Genomic DNA, 17509 nt, shown 5'->3' with positions numbered 1-17509 from the left:
GTGAGTAAAATGACTGGTTCACAATCATATCTGATAATGATGTCTTTATAGATTTATCTATAGTAAAATATAAAGTACATACCTCTTATTAAAATAGTGAGTAAAATGACTGGTCCACAATCATATCTGATGGTCTGTCTTTATAGATTTGTCTGTAGTAAAATATAAAGTACATACCTCTTATTAAAATAGTGAGTAAAATGACTGGTCCACAGTCATATCTGATGATGATGTCTTTATAGATTTATCTATAGAACATATAAAGTACATACCTCTTTAAAATGACTGGTCCACAATCATATCTGATAATGATGAACATAATACAGTTAAGTTACAAAGCAGTCCACTTAAACCTGCAAGGGTTGCTGCATTCACAAAATTCTGTTATAGTCATGGTAATGCAGAGTTAAAAATAGCAATAACTCTTTCACGGCTCATGAGGGATGAAGATTTGTCAATATGTGACCTTAATATGTACCAAGTTTCATAGTGGTCCATAAAAGAAAACTAAACTGCAAAATACATTCACAACATTCTGTCTTGTACTCCATTCAGCTGCAAAACATGAAGAACAAAAATTATGAGAGCAAAATGATCTGTTGATCTGTCTGTATGTACCTTTCAAATCACCATTTATAAAGTTTCAAGGTCATCCATTGGAAACTGAGACTAGTCATGTAGCAGCAGGGAGGGCGAACAGACCGAAACTAAAAGTAGAATAAATAGATAAAAACAGTTTCACAAATACAGGAGGGCCAAACACACAAAAACAGTTTCCCTGGCGATGCTAGCATCGCTCGCGGGGTCCGTCATTGAAAAATCCATGATCGGCCCCCCCCGCTGTGAGAAATCTTCGAGTTTCCAAGGAAACATTTTTATGTTAGCGGAATTAAATCATTGACAAATAAATAATGGCAAATATCGGAGAAGCACTTACTACTAGATTAGCTCGAGAACGTCTCGAAGCAATTCAGAAATTTCTTCCTGTCCGTGATAGTGTCAGACAAAAATTACAACTAAGACAGCAAGCACGGGAAGTCTTTGCAGAATCCGCGGAGGAATTATTTAAACCCGTGACCAAAGCTACTGAGAAAGTTACAACTGTCATCAAAGAAGATCTTCTTCCGGTATCAAAACAAACTGCGACGCAGGCTGAAAAAATAGCAAGAAGAACTAAACAGACAAGGAAGATTTTACGAACACTTCCAGCTGATATCGCTGCAGCTCAACCTCCACCTGAAGGTACTGACGTCGCCGCCGGGGAAGAAAAACCAAAATCAGTAAAAGAAACCGCAGAATTGATTAAAAGATTTAAGGAAGATTTTATCGAAGAAATTAAAAATACTAAAAGGGAAGAATTACCTAAAAAAGTATTACACGGTTTATATAATAAAACTAAAATTTTAACCCCCCCTCATGAAAAAGCATCTGATGCTAATATTATCAAATGGATATATCGAATATATACAAACAAAAAGCAAGCTAGAGATGATGATCCAGATTTTATAAATTTTCATGAAGATTTAACAAATCTTCATAAGATACTAGTAAAACAAGCAAGAGAAGAAGAAGCAAAACAAAAACAAGTAGAACAAAAACAACCCGCCGGGTATCAACTTCCTCCACCTCTGCAACAACAGCAACAACAGCAACCTTCTTCTCGGCAGCAGAAACAAACTCGGCAGCAGAAAAAACAACCTTCATCATCTCAGCCACAACTTCGGCCGCAATCTCCAGAGGAAGAATTTCACGACGCACCAACCGCTACTGGTAGTGGTCTTGGAAATAATTTTATTTGTCCTGATAATATCATCAATGACGTATCACGGTTGGAAGTTCTCATCGGAGGAAGACGTGCCGGAAACAACTCTCCGGAAATTATAAATGAAGCCGCAGATATCTGTCAGAGACTATTTCAGCGTGGCATTATGGATATCGGCATCTACCGGGGGCTCATTGATGAACTCGCGGATGGTTACTACAGCGACTAGCAAATTTAGTTAGAGAAACAATAATTAAATAAAATGATCGTGCACAATTCTCAACCTAGACACGCTAGCGTGTTACCAGTCCGCGTAGTGAACTCGCGATTACCAGTCTACAGAGCAACCTACGGAGATGGTCTCGGTGATACAATTACTGGTTTGTTTTCAAGAATAGCCCCTAAAGCGATTCCAATTGCAAAACAATTGTCGATGAAAGCTATTGATGTTGTCAAGGATAAAGCCCTTGGATCTGTTGGTGATCTCGCCGGGAAAGCATTCGCGTCAATCAAGGACAGACTGTCACGGTTAATTCGCAGATCAAAAAAACCACCACCGGTGAAACTGGCCAGTACTGAAATCATGCCCGCGGATGTCGGTAAAATAATAAATCAGGCTGCCAATCAAAAACTTGCAGAGCTTGTAACCCAAACACCCGAACAAATAAATACAAGCCTGATATCAGGAAGCGGATTTCGTTTTAGAAGACAATAATTTTATATAAAATGTTTAAACGTATATCTGATCCAGCGTTCGACATGGATGCACCAACACTCAAGGATGAGTCAGTGCGTGATTATCAGTATTATTCTTACGAAGCAACAGTACCTAATCAGTCGGGGCGAATTGAATTGCGAGTTCAGGATACAAGTAGATATTTCTTGCCCGCTGAAGCATTTCTTGAAGTCACGGGTGAAATTGTAACAAATGTTCCCGCTAATACGCCATACGATGCTGATGTTCGAGTTGGTTTTGTTAATAATGGCATCATGGCGCTGTTCAAAAGTGCTTCATACAGCATTGACGGGAGAGAGATTGAAACGATTCAGGATAATGTTGGCGTTGCTACAACAATCTTGGGATTAGCACGATACTCAGATGATTACACCAGATCAGCTGGTCCGACTATGATGTTTGCTAAGGACAATTCTGATCATCCGGATCATAGATCTAGCATTGTAAGACGACCAAGAAACTTTGCCGATAACGCTGATGCTGATGTGTGGCCGATAGTTCATCACAACCCTAATTACAATCTGGGGTTTGCTACGCGTAAATTAATGTTATCAGGCAATAACAGAAGATTCTCATGTGTAATTCCGCTGTCTCACATCTTTGGATTCTGCAGAAATGTCAGAAAGATTATTTTTGGATCTAATCATTCAGTTGTACTTGTTAGACACGGTACCAGCAATGACGCTATCTGGTGTGAAGCCGGTGCTGCTGAAGGTAAAGTAGTATTATCCAAGCTTGCGTTGTGGATGCCAGTGATGTCTCCATCGATCACTGAAGAGCAACGGCTACTCTCTTTCATGGATACAGGCGGTAAATCACTGTTATCATGGTTAACAACAACAACAGATAGTTTTCAGAGTAACATTCTTGGAAATTTTACGTGGCATATAGCATCACAACAGGGAGTATCAGCACCGCGACATATTTTCGTTGCACTTCAGGGAATGGATCGATTAAACAATCGAGAAGAAAATTCAATGGTATTTGATAATTGTGACGTCACTGAGGTTTCGCTGCGAATAAACGGACATCAAGAACCATCTGAAGACATTCATATAAATTTTGAAGAAAATCAGGTCGCACGTGCGTATCACCGTCTGATGACGTTTATGGGGCGTGATCAAAATATTGATACCGGTCTACAGATATCACAGTTGGATTTCAAAACGTTATATCCGGTTTATTACTTTTCGCTGGAACATCTTGATCTAACCAAACAATCTGTCGTTGATATACACTTTAAGGCTAGGGTGGGTGTAGTTCCTGCTGGTGGTTACAGAGCGATTGCTGTCATACTCTCCGACAAAACAATGCTTTTGGAAGGTGTTGGCGGACGAATGAGAGTCATTGACGCTCCAGTCGAGAATATGTAACCTAATTAAATTCAGTCTTTGAAATATAATGTCATACAATCATGTTAATGTCACCTTGACTTCCGGTCAAACGAAGAAATTGCAATCAAAGAACGCAAGCACGTGCGGGACATCAATAACACTAAAACGAGATCAACTTGTTGGTGGTCCAGACAAGCTGTCGTTGACTAATACTCAGATTAAACATTTTAATAAGGCACTAACAGCAAAAACCGGTGTCCGACTTAATTTCTCTGCTGCAGCTATCAAGGACATGACTAAAACCGGTGGAATATTTCCTCTTCTCGCAGCAATACCGGCGTTGATTGCCGCGGCAGCACCAGCCGTAGCAAAAGCCGCAGCACTCGGTGCAGTTGGAACAGCGGCCGGAATGGCACTTAAAAAGGCAACCGGAAATGGATACAAAAAAAAGGGACGCGGTCTAAGACTACCAGGAACTCCGGCATCATGGTACCCAAAACGGGTTTAAAAACGCTTCGTGAAACGCAGTCTCCAATGAGCAATTTTGATTTATTAGATGCTGTTAAAAAATTGCGTATAAAACATTTCAGAGGTGTATTCATGCGAGATCAATTACCGCAACGACCAAATAATCCAGAAACTGGCATTATCAATCTCGACAACAAAGACGGTCCTGGAACTCACTGGGTTGCTTACGCGATCGATCCACGTGGAATTATCTATTTTGATTCGTACGGTTTAGCACCGCCAGTTGAGTTTCTCAGGTATGTCCGCGGAGTGCCTCGCACTCTCAACAGCAGATTTTATAATGTTCCAGTGTGGCAGTCGACGCTACCAACACAAACATTAGTTGATCCGCCCATTTGTGGGAACGAGGTTTTAAATGTTCTTGATGCAATCTCAAGAAATCCAGCAACTCCTCCTCATAAAGTAGTGCATGAATATACCGCATCGAGAAATGCTTAGCATTTTCATGCTCGCATTTGAAAAACAGCAATAAGAATAATGGTGGATATTTACGGAAGACCTTTCACACGAAGAGGTAAACCAAGCACAGATGCTGATCTCTCAAAATATGCGACCCGAGATGAAGTCGAAAATCTTTTGAATCTAGCCGGAGTTGACCCAGATGAAGTTGCTATTTTCCAAGACAAGCAAGGAAAACTAAGAACGAGCAACATTAAGTGGAATGATATAATTCGCAGAGTTCTTGGAGCTACCAAGGATAACTTCGTTGCATTTAGTGACCACGGCCGGATCAAGGACTCGAATATATCAATCGCAAGCATCAAAGACAGTATTGATAAAGGTGTTGATAAATGTGTGAAAAAAGCCGGCGACGTAATGACCGGCGAACTCAGCATGAACGGCAACAAAATAACCGTTCTAAAAAATCCGGAAGGTCTCGAAGATGCCGCAAATAAACAATACGTCGACGCGCAGTACCAACACGTTGCTGGCCTAATCATCGACAGAGTAACAAAATCCGGCGACGTAATGACCGGCGAACTCAGCATGAGCGGCAACAAAATAACCGCGTTAGCGAATCCCGAATCCGACCAGGATGCGTCAAACAAACAATATGTGGACATCATCAACGGTAAACTAAATACGCTGCGGTCAGAGTATGATGTTCACGTGAACGGGTTTAAAAGACTCCAAAGAAACTTCGCAAAAACTGATGAGTCCGTGGATAAGTTCTTTGGGTCTCCTCCAGTCGTCGGTGTAAACCTCGCTGATATCAAGACCAACATTAACACGATCAAACAAACACAGCAGGATATCGTATCGGGTATTCCTGATATCGTTAACAAAACCAGTTTGATTAAAGTTCCCACTGGAGTTACTCCCGGGCATATCACCAACATCGTATTCACGGTATCATCGGGATTCGCAACATGGTCACAACAAAATAACACTATCAAATATACAGCAACAGCCACCGGTGTTTACAGGTTGTCTGTGTTTTCAGCCGCTAAATTTGAAATCTTCACAACATATCCTTGGAGACCCTCCACCGATAGGTATTCCCCGGTTTGCACTGTAATACTAAACAGCGGAACCGAAGAAATATTTATGCTTGTAGCCGACGACAAGGAATTAACATCAACATCTTACTGGTGGTGTTTGGAATTCGTCGCTGCAACGCCTCAATTGGTTACGTAATTGAAAATTACCAGTAATTGAAATCGCCAGCGATTTTTAAATAAATGTCAACGTTGAAATTCGAAGGATTTCCAGATGCTCAACAATATCGATATAATCAAGTCCGTGAGTGGCAATCTGAGTTAAAAACTGTCATCGAAGTAACCAGTCAAAAAGTAAAAAAATACCGCAGACGCATAACAGTGCTGGATATTATGGTTTATTCAGTATCTGCCGTTGTTGCATCCGCGGGGGTAATACTATCAGCGGTCACTCCGGTAATTGCAGTCGCGGCCACGATCTCTGTTTGTACGGCCACTACCGCGGGGGGAGTTTTCAACATCATAGCAAAAAAAATATCCTCGTGCGCTAACACAAAATTACACGATTACACGACAAAATTAAATACAGCCACGACCGCATATCAGAAATTATCATCGCTGATATCATCATCGTTAGACGTGCAAGGTAGCGACGCCGCGTCGATATCAGATTCTGAATTCAAACTAATGTCAGATGCGTACAATGACTATTTGAAAACTAAACAAATAAATAATGTCAGCGGAACTGCTTCAACAAATAGTCACAAACACAACACCGGTAAGGACCACAATGATCTCAGTGTCCTCGACGACACCACAATTCGGTATTAATTTTCGAACTCCAATTCGGGTGAACGAAATCGCGTTGGCAAAGCTCAGTGTGTATCACAGCTGGCCCAATATCAGGTCGGCATCATTTGGTGATCTGCAGCCGAATAATTCGTTAGTGTTCGGGAGACCCAGCGCGGACCCACAACGTGAACTTGAATGGGATACAATTACGCTACCCACTGGGAGTTATCAGATCGAAGAAATCAACAATGAGATACAACGCCAAATAAAACGAATCACCGGCAAGGAAGCCAAAATATCTGTGACCGCGCACGAGCCAACGCTGTCTGCGGTCATTGAAATCTCAACACCCGGATACGCCGTGGATATTTATAGCAGCTCTCTTCGAACAGTATTAGGATGGCCACGAGAACGACCCGAACCTGAACCGGGCCCACCACCACCCCAAAAATCAGATTTCGAGACCGTTAAGCAAGACCCACACGACCTCGTCGGGGATTATTTATTATTTGCAGATAAATTAATATCCGGAGAAGCCTGGTTTTCAACATCACCTAGAATTCCCGTAGATATAATAGAGGCAGCTTTCACGGGCGGGGAATACCGTCAATACCAGCCAGAAGATATAGAAGCTCATTTTTTTAATCCGATCAAACAAGCACATAAACAACAGCTAGAACTGTTGCGAGTATATTTTCAAGATTATATTTCTGATTTAACAAGTTCACGCGATAAAATTATCACAGCCATAGAAAAACTAAACAAACTCGCATCCGCGATGGAAATTATAAATCAAAAAATAATTCAGAATCTACTGAATCTCAAGGGCGATTACGGAAACAAAAAAAGATCGAATTTTGCATCCCAATTTGGTATTCCCGTGGAGAAGATTTCAGAATTTACACTTCCTGGATATAACGCGCACACGCTGAGAAAATCGGTCTCTGATCTTGTCGCGAAATCTTTCGAAGATATTCTTGCCGCGTACACGCGAACAAAACCACAACCTGTTATTCTCAAGCACGACAACAGTACATCCGCCGATGGCAGACACATCTCACCGGGGATCGTAAATATCACAGATGTTATCGCGGTCAATCTTGTATGTGACGTCATCGACGGTAGCTACAGCGCATCAGATAATACTACACCCCAACAGGGGTTTATCCTGTATACGTTCACACCAAAAGACCCCCCTGGTTTTCTGATTGTGCAAGAACCAATCAATGTGGTCTATCTACGGTGTCATAATCCGTGGTTGTCAACGATAAATTTCAAACTCACCGACCAACGGGGAAATTTGTTGGACCTGCGTGGCGAGACTGTCTCCGTGAACTTACTGGTGAAATCCTGAAAATGCGCAAAGCACATTTTGGAAATGCTCTCCCCGAGCGATGCTAGCATCGCCAGGTGGTTCATAAGTTATCGTTGGAAACTCAAAGAGTTTCTCCTCGAAGAGTTTCTCGTGCTAGCGTTTCTCACGCATTTAAAAAAAAACGGTTGTATATAATGTGTGAATACATTCACGCACGAGTTCATATTCATGATAAGCAAATTCTTTACGAGGCAATAAAAACCGCATTTGGAAACTCAAAGAGTTTCTCGGGACAGTATTTCCCCGTTAAAATAATCGTTGACGTGTATGGCAACGAAGACTTCTTGTTAACTCCGTCACAATTGACGCAGTTACAGCAAAATCATATGATCACAGCTTGGTGTCAACGAGAACAGATTATGAACTATTCTCATTGTTGTATTGATGCGCCCGCGCTCGAGCAAATTCTGAAAATGTAAAACATTTCCAAAATCTGAAATTGGAAACGCTAGCATTTCTCGCGCAAAAAAAAATGTATTATTTTTTTTTACCGTGAAAATGTACAAAGCGTGAGACACTTTCAGTGTGTGAAACTCAAAGAGTTTTTGGCGATGCTAGCATCGCTCACGCATAGCGTTTCCACGCACTTATACTTCGGAATCACAAACACTAGTACCCATTTCCGTGTCAGAACTCGAAGAGTTTTCGAAACTCGAAGAGTTTTCGGAAGTGTTAGCGTTTCCAAGATTCTTTATGTGACCTTGTAGCCGTCGTACCCTGGTGTTGATTAATTTTCGAGTCTCATATTGTTGTGACAATCCAAGCCTGATCTTCTCAACTGCGCCGCACAGTGGAACGAATTCAGATACCTGATCGTCAGTTATCGACGCAAGTGACCCGTAAACGTAATTCTGTATATTTTTAATGAACCTATAACACGCGGCGAGATTGTTCTTGCCGGCGCGCTCATTCAACGATTCAAAATCTGACATAATTGTTTCAGCGTTTAGTAAAATATTAAAACCACGCTGTTGCAATTTTTCGAGTTCAACAATTATGACATTTATGTTTTCGTGATTCATATTATTATATTTTTTATATTTTTAAATTGCATGAGAGTGTTTACGAGTTATCGTCGAGGATAAGCTGTATGTAGGAAAATGAAATATATTGTTTAAGCTTTTTTGAAAATGCTGTTTTGTAGATCCCATTTGCGACTCGTTGTACCGAAGGTTGACAAATACCGAAATATTTGCCAGCTGCGGCCATTGATTGAAATATCATTTCTTGGCCCGTCTCTGTATTTCGAGACTTAACAGCCCGTTTTCCAACTGTTTTACAATGACCTGTGTTACCCAGTAAGCAGTTCTTGCGTTGCGTGACCATCCGAAGATTGTTTATGGCATTATTGGTCGGATTCCCGTCAACGTGGTCAACGACAAGACCCTTAGGGATCAATCCATGGAAACATTCATAGACGAAACGATGACAGAGATAATCTTTTCCTCCAGCATGGAATTTTAGATAACCGGTATTGGATACAACACCGATTGGTTTCCGTCGCCGGCAGTGTCTGATTGTACCATCGTGTGACGCTTCATAATTTGGAATAGTTGGATGTGGAACAAATTCTTGTTCGGGAACAAATTCTTGATTCATTATACTATAAGCAAATCATTTGTCTAATTCATAATTTGTCTGAAAACTTATTTATGTAATCACGCTCCGAGAGAGTGTTATCACAGTTTGGATATTTTTTATCATAATACCGTTTTAGTTCTCGATAGCGTTTTCCACCACACGCTGAACATAATTGCGTTTTTCCTCGTACTCCAATGCCGCATCTGATACACGGTATCGGTCCTAAACTACCGCCGCGGACCTGTTGAGCATGTTGTCCACAGTATTCGTGTCTGCATGGTTTGCTACACGGCGCTGATGAATTTAGTTTGATCCACTTGCATGAGAAACTCTTTGAGTTTCCGTTCATTATATATAATATATTTGTCTATTTAAATACTTGTCTTAATTATAATATGGAGGAATTTGAAAGACTATCCAGAATAAAACCCGCAGGTTCTCGATTCGATCTTGACCGGTTAACCGCTGATCCACGACGAAGAAGGTTAAAGGAACTGCTTGGTGTTATCAAGAATGCCAAGGAAGAGTTTCGTCGTGATGGTGCCGCACACACGTGGTCTTCGTATAAAATTATCCCGGAAATGCAAAGCATTTCTCCTCGAAGAGTTTCCCGTGAAAACTCCTTGAGTTTCATCATTGATGGTACCATCAACGATACAATCGCGCGTAATATAATTGAGTATCTCGACGCGAGAAGATATTTCGTGCAGATAAAATTTATTGTTGGAGTCGACGACGAGGGAACCCGAAAGTGGATTATCAGAGACAAACTAGACCCTGTTCTTGATGCCAGGCGGGGGAAAACCGTTCTGTTAAGTAAAGACTCAAACCCGGGAGTACTTGTTGGGATTGATAAACCGTATTATGCCAGAGCGTATCCTGTGACCGCGGTCGTTTATGGAATTTATCCGATAAAGAAACCACGCGTTGATAAACTCGCCCCGATGAGGGTGTCGCTGACAGAGTCAAGGATGAATTGTGTAGCTGAGCGAGTAATGGAACATTTTAAAAATGCAATGCGAGGAAACGGCCTAACACCGCTAAGACAAACTAAAATAACAGCGTGGGCGACACGAGTAGCGGATAAAGGAGCGTCAATAAATGATGTTGCTGAGCTAGAGCGATCACTAAAATTTCCTATAACGGTTTCATCGTTAACCGGTGAGGTATTGTATGCGTGTAAATATGATTCCCGTGGAGCACCAATAACTATTATCGATCATAACAGTCACGCCTGGTCTGTCTCGGTTAGGATATTCCCGCGAGACCGTGTTGTGAAGTATTATCCGGAATTGCCGAGCGGAACCGCTAACGGGGAGAGTGCGAGGCACTCCATGTTTGATTTTATTTATCAGATAAGTAAAACCGATCCGGTGTCTGTGTGGTTATTCAGAAGTAGCGAAGATGGAGAATATGATCAGTTTGTGAGACCCGACGGGGAAATATACAGAACAATGGCGTTACAGCACGAAATGAAAAAACTCGCAGAAAAATATCATGCGACGGACATTGATACGTTACTGACACACTGTTTTACTGTCCCCGGTGTTGCCGCACATGTAGCCCGGGAACGAAATTCATGGAGACCAACTCCGAAAAGTTTTCTTGCGGATATCCAACAGAGCTGTGTTGAATACGGACACGGCGGTTTGTGGAATACTCGATATGATCACCGCGGTATGATATCCGTCGACATGACGGCGTGTTATCCAGGAAGTTTCCTTGGGCGTGGAGAATGCAGCGAATATTTTAAACGGTTTGGCCACGTTACAAACTCGATGACAAGAGTTGCTGTAAACGGACCATTACCTGATTTTGACCTGACAGGATTTGCTTGTGTGTCGTCGTTTAAATTCGCTAAGGATTTACATGTTGTGTGTTATGTTTGGTTTGGCAGACATTTCGTTGAGAAGCGATGGGCACCGATAGTGTTATTGCGATACATGCTTGACAGTCGAATACTGTTGTCGCTGACGGTCAGCGAAGCGATTATATGTTATTGTCGTGAAACCGAAGTTTGGTTGCCAACTCCAACGCGGGTTACGTTAGAAGAAGTCATCGAAGATTGGTCACGAGAACATCCAGAAACTTCTATCGACGCTATCATCAAGAAAGCTCCTGAAGTACTTAAAAGCAAACTCAGAAATGATGAAAGCACAGCAAAAGATCTAGGACGAAGAATAATAGGGAAATTCACTCAAGGTGGAGCGTATGATCATAAACAACATCACAGTCGATTAATCATGGACAAGACTGAATTGGATCTTGTTGTCGCTGATGCAGCCGCGAACAACATGTTATGTAACCGCGAAGATGTGTTTCTGTCAAACGGGGAAAAACTAGGAACTGTTTTTAGTTATATCGACGGAGAATCATCTCAGTACACACATTTGAGATCTTCGATGCTAGCTTATGTATCCATAAATTTGTTGTCGATGATTAATAGATTCCCTGTTATCGCAGTGAGAGTTGCAACGGATTCATTTTATATCGATAAAAAACACTTAGCGGTGTTGAATAATGTTATATCGGATGATCCATCGTGGGGCTCGTGGAGAATAAAGAATGAAATGTTACAAGGATATTGTGAATCAGCTGACGTTGAAATCAAGGATGAGTATCGCAGCGCAGAAATGTCTTCGTCGGGGACAACTTCGTTGTTAGCGCCGGTGCACGATCCTGTTACAAGACACAAAACAGTTTATCTGAACGGGCCTGGTGGTTCTGGTAAGACAACTCGGGCGATTGAATTATTTCGCGGTTCTGACTTGGTCGTGCTGACTCCCACACACAGACTTGCCAGGGAGATGAGGCAACGGGATGTTAACGCGTGCACGTATCACAGTTTTTTCAAATACAGCGGCGGCACGTGGACACCTGAACGAATGGGTACGAAATATATTCCCGAGAAAATAATCTGGGATGAGATAGACACTGTGCCGTTAGATATATTAAAACAGTTTCTGGATTGGTTGCTAAAGAAAAATACCGCAGTGGTGATGTGCGGCGATCATGGTCAACCACCGCCATTTACAGGTGAATCTCCACACACGTGGCTGAAAACTTTTGTAGATTATTATGAGGAAATAACTAACGATCACAGAGCACTCGATGAAACGCTGAAAGAGTTTAAGGCGTTGATCAGGCTACAAACCAATAAAGTCCAGTGTGAGATAATGCGTGAAATAATTCCAGAGACTTCGCTGAGCGACTTTTGGGAAACGTGGAAACCAGATGATTTAATTGTTGCAAGTAGAAAGATAGTCAGGGACACGCTTCAGCAGCAGTTATTTCAGTTACATCAGAAGAAATTTCCCATGTTGCCAGTGCCGTTGTGTTATAGACCAGCTGATACGCGATTGCAGAATATTGATGTTGATATTCCAGGAAAATCGGAAAAACAAAATTTAGTATTAAATGATATTGTTATCGTTGATGTTGATGCTGTTGAACAGGCACTGAAAATGAGCAAATCCCCGTGGACGCTAGGATACGCTATGACCATCCACAGTTCGCAGGGACTAACTATTTCAGATACAACAGTTTGGATTGTTGATGATCGCATCGAGTGGTCAAATTTAGTTTATTTAGCCGTGTCAAGAGTAAGAAGGATAGCTCAGTTACAAAGAATTGTATTAGATGATGTTATCAACGACAGCATCAACAGATCAATCGCTGATGATACAATAAGAAAGAAATTAGCCGGTTACAAACAGAGCGACAAAAAAAATGGCAGAGAGTTTGATCTCGACGAAACATTTATTATACAATTACAACAACAGCAGAATAATCACTGCGCGAGTTGTAATTGTTTATTGCTGTGGCAGTATTCGAAAAATAATCCAAAGCAATTTACCGTAGATAGAATAGATAGTAATCGCGGTCATACGCGTGAAAATGTAATGCTGACCTGTCTTGAGTGTAATCGACGCAGAGGTGTTGCTGCAGTTGTTTAAGTGATCGAGGTGGTAATTGTGTATCCGTGGGAATCACCTGAAGTTGCTCGCGTGTGAATCCACGCTGAGGAGCAGTTGAATCTAATCTGTAGATTGCGTTTCTCCCAGTTGATCTGGTTATGCTGGATATCTTATGTGTAGTAACACTCCATGTTGGATCGGTTGCTCTCTTTTTTCCTCCTTCTAATTCGCCTGGTTCGTATAAATACCTAACGGTGACATTACCCAGCAGTGGGGACGCTAGCGTCCGTGGCTGCGTTGAAACATATCTGCGTGTACTGACGGGGGGTATATATTTTTTTGTGATTGCATTTACAGGTCTCATGTTTGTTGTTCTGGTAATTTCATTATTCAGCGCGGCTATCACGTTTGGCAGTCTTGCAACCCATTCACGAGATCTCGTATCGTAAATGAATTCCCTCGCGTACTGGTATCCGAATAATCTCTCAGCGAGTGTTCTATTAAATCGCTCAACAATTGCCTGATCCCGATGAATTTCAGTATGCCCTCGTCGTATAACAACGTTATGCTGCTTTGTCAGTGATGATACCGCGCCCTGAAATTCTTTACCAGGATCAACTTGTAATAATCGGGGCCAGCTTAGAGGTCCTCGCTGATAAATTCGTTTAAACGCAGAGGCAACTTCAGCGGCTGTTTTAGTCGCTAACGGTTCTGCTTCTTTGTATCTACTAGCAACATCAACTACTGTTAGCGCATATTTGTATGTTTTTCTACGGACAGTATCATGAGGCAGGAATAGTATGTCAGCCTGATGAACTTCATTGGGCACACTAACATCAAAATGTGCAAAATTGATTTGTCGAGGTGGTGGTAGGTAGATTTGCCATATTGCTTGTTTTGACAGCCATTTTTTGGCAACCTTGCGTGTTACTTTTGCTGCGCTGGCGAGTTTATTAATTGCTGAGTTACCTCTCCAGTATCCGGCCGGGGAATAATAAATCGCTTCCATTGTTATTAATTATCCAGCGCCTAATACTAATTTAGATTTCATCGCTGATCTTACTAACCAATTAGCGAGTGACTCCTTAAATGATTTATTTTTTATGGCGCTTAGTGCATGAATTAATTTCACATCCGCGATATGCCTGTCTTGTAGATCTTTACTTCGATAAGCAACATCATGTATGTGACACGCTGCGTCGATAGCGTTTATCGGATACTCTCCCGGTTTTGGTTTAGATTGTTCATCAAGTCTGATATCTAGTCGGGTCCCTGGACCGCAGTAATTGTATCCCGGAAGATGTTTTTCTCCGGGATATTTAGCCCAAGGGGTACCTGGAAGTCGTCCGAGGGTGGCTGCGATGTCACCTCCGCTGACTTTGTCAGGCTTTTTTTTTGAAATCTAAATTTTTTTGTGCCACATCGCGTACACATACCAGAAAGTGCTTGTCTGTTATTTTTTGTTGTAATGGTTGTTATGTCGTTTGTAGGGGTTCGTGCCTTACACTTCACACAATATAGATCCATAATTATTATTCCTTATATACAAATGGAAATTACAGATTTTTCTGCAACGCGAAGAAAGGAGCCAATCAAGCATAATTCAGTGCTACCAAACTCTATCAGAATGATCATCATAGGACCGTCAGGATCGGGTAAAACGCAACTGCTGTTGAACATGATAATGAAGTGGATGAAGTGGGATAAGCTGTATTTGGTAGCACCATCTGTAGATGATCAGCGATGCTATAATGTTATAAAAGATTTTAATGAGAGTGCAAAAGCGCTGAGTGAAGACGGCGAGGAAGTAGTTGAATTTATCACTGATATCGAAGAAGCTCCCAGCGTTGAAGACCTTAACGGGGAAATAAATAACCTAGTAGTGTATGATGATGTGATGCTGGACAAGCAAAAAAATCCTGCAAGAATATTTTCCCGGGGTCGTCATAAAAACACCGATGTCATTTATGTTACTCAACGTTACACACAAATACCAAAAGTAATCAGGGATAACTGTAATCTTCTTGCGATATTCAATGGAGTTGATGTTCATACGCTGAGAAATATTCATCAAACCTGGTGTAGCGGCGATATGGATATTAATAAGTTTAAGAATTTCTTTAGTCGCGCTCAAAGAAACCCGCACGGATTTGTGACAATAAATTTACACGACCCGCGGACACGATACCGTATCGGACTTGATACATTGTATGGTTAACATAAAAATGTTTCCTTGGAAACTCGAAGATTTCTCACAGCGGGGGGGGGCCGATCATGGATTTTTCAATGACGGACCCCGCGAGCGATGCTAGCATCGCCAGGGAAACTGTTTTTGTGTGTTTGGCCCTCCTGTATTTGTGAAACTGTTTTTATCTATTTATTCTACTTTTAGTTTCGGTCTGTTCGCCCTCCCTGCTGCTCATGTTCATAAGATTCTGTCATATATTGCATTCACCTGCTAATCAGAAAGAGGACAAAAACTTATAAAAATTTGTGTGAACAGTGATTTAGCAGTATGTACACCTTCAGGTAATGACCATAATATATATCAAGTTCCATGATAATCCATTAAAAACTGACTTCATACTCTAACAAGATTGTGGCATAAAAGGGGCAGTAACTTACATGAGCAAAGTGATGTGTGGTTATCTGCATCATCAGGTGAGGACTATACTATTTATTAAGTTTAATGGCAGACCATCAAGTACTGGGAGTAGTTGATGGTGCCAGATGGAATGACAGACAGATGGACACATGGATTACTGTATGATTTATTACATACCTTGACTAAACATTTTTGATGATTTACACATGGGAAAGAAACAGACCTCTTGATTTGGAGCTTGAGAAGTCAAAGGTCAAGGTCACTAATACAAACAAGGAAACAGTGGTTGTAAAATAATATGTATATACCTGATAACAGCTTGTTGATCTAATAATAAAATCAGCTAAATCTTAATTTAGACAGCTTGAAAGTCAGGGTCACAGTGTGTTTTTTGTTGTTTTTTAACTATAGCAGTTTTTTCTTCAGAGGGAAGACTAGTACCCCTTCTTATTCAGGGATTAAAATTAGTGGCAGTGTGCTAGCTGGAGGCTAGTAAATTTCCTGTTGGACCAGTAGCTTTCATAATTTCAGTAGTCTGAGAGCTTGTAAAGTTACACATGTGTCTGACATAGTTTTGTCTTCTGGCTACATAGAAATTGCTTATAAAGTAAAGTTGTTATCAATCACTTTGTAGCAAAGGTGTGATTGTCATATGGACACTTTCGTCAAATTAGTATCAACAGTGTTATCAAATAGCATGTTATTCAATATGAACAGAAGCAGGTCAAGATCTTAAAATAATAAGGGGATTGGAGAGGGTGCTTTCTCAGTTGGAGTATGAGAACCCACAAAAAAGTAACAGACACTCAGGCAGATTTGAGGATGTAAATTGGTTGTCACAGCAGCTTTTAACTTTTAATAAATCCTTTTACCTTTCAGGAAAGCTGTTCAAAAGTTCAAAGAATACCAAAGCAAATGTAACAGTTTCTTCATGGATGTTGTGTCACAACTATGCTTTGTTGACAACACTGCTCCATCAGACCAAGTGGTTGATAAGTTGCTAGGATACATCACCATGACAACAACACCAGGGAGACAAGGAAAAATGGAGACTCGTCAACTGACGAAGGAACTGACCATTTTTAATGACTGCGTTGATCCTAATCCAGTCTTTAGATCTTTCCTGCTCCAGTTACTGCTCAGAACAAGGTCAGAATGTGAACTTTGTTTTTGTTTTAATGTTACATTAAATATTTACAATTAATCCTCAGGTTACTTTCTTAAGTGTAGGTAATAAATAATGAGCTTTGGATTCTGCCTACTTCTGAAATGTAGATAATAAAGAGTGATCTTTGGATCTTACTTTCTGGGTATAGATAATAAAGAATGGTCTTTAAAATGTAGGAGTATGGTGCACCAAGAAAAAAATAAAATAAAATTATGTACATGTGGCAGAACCGGGATTTTAAACAAAGATTTACAAATTTGACAATAGATTGG

The 17509-nt window shown here is 41.0% G+C and overlaps 1 protein-coding gene across 2 annotated transcripts in view; it reads left to right on the top strand.

Annotated features, from left to right (window-relative positions):
• Nucleotides 1-17509, top strand: part of LOC149773607 (E3 ubiquitin-protein ligase rnf213-alpha-like) — a 371427-nt gene that overhangs the window by 255389 nt on the left and 98529 nt on the right. For both annotated transcript variants that reach the window (XM_089946359.1, XM_089946358.1), the window contains exon 68: nt 16949-17218. In XM_089946359.1, the coding sequence (XP_089802485.1) occupies nt 16949-17218 (270 nt within the window). The remainder of the gene's footprint in view (nt 1-16948; nt 17219-17509) is intronic.

Source organism: Sinohyriopsis cumingii, unplaced genomic scaffold, assembly GCF_028554795.1.
Source record: "Sinohyriopsis cumingii isolate HCF-2022 unplaced genomic scaffold, ASM2855479v2 utg000624l, whole genome shotgun sequence".
NCBI lineage: Eukaryota > Metazoa > Mollusca > Bivalvia > Unionida > Unionidae > Sinohyriopsis > Sinohyriopsis cumingii.
This window is presented reverse-complemented; position numbering and strand designations above follow the sequence as displayed.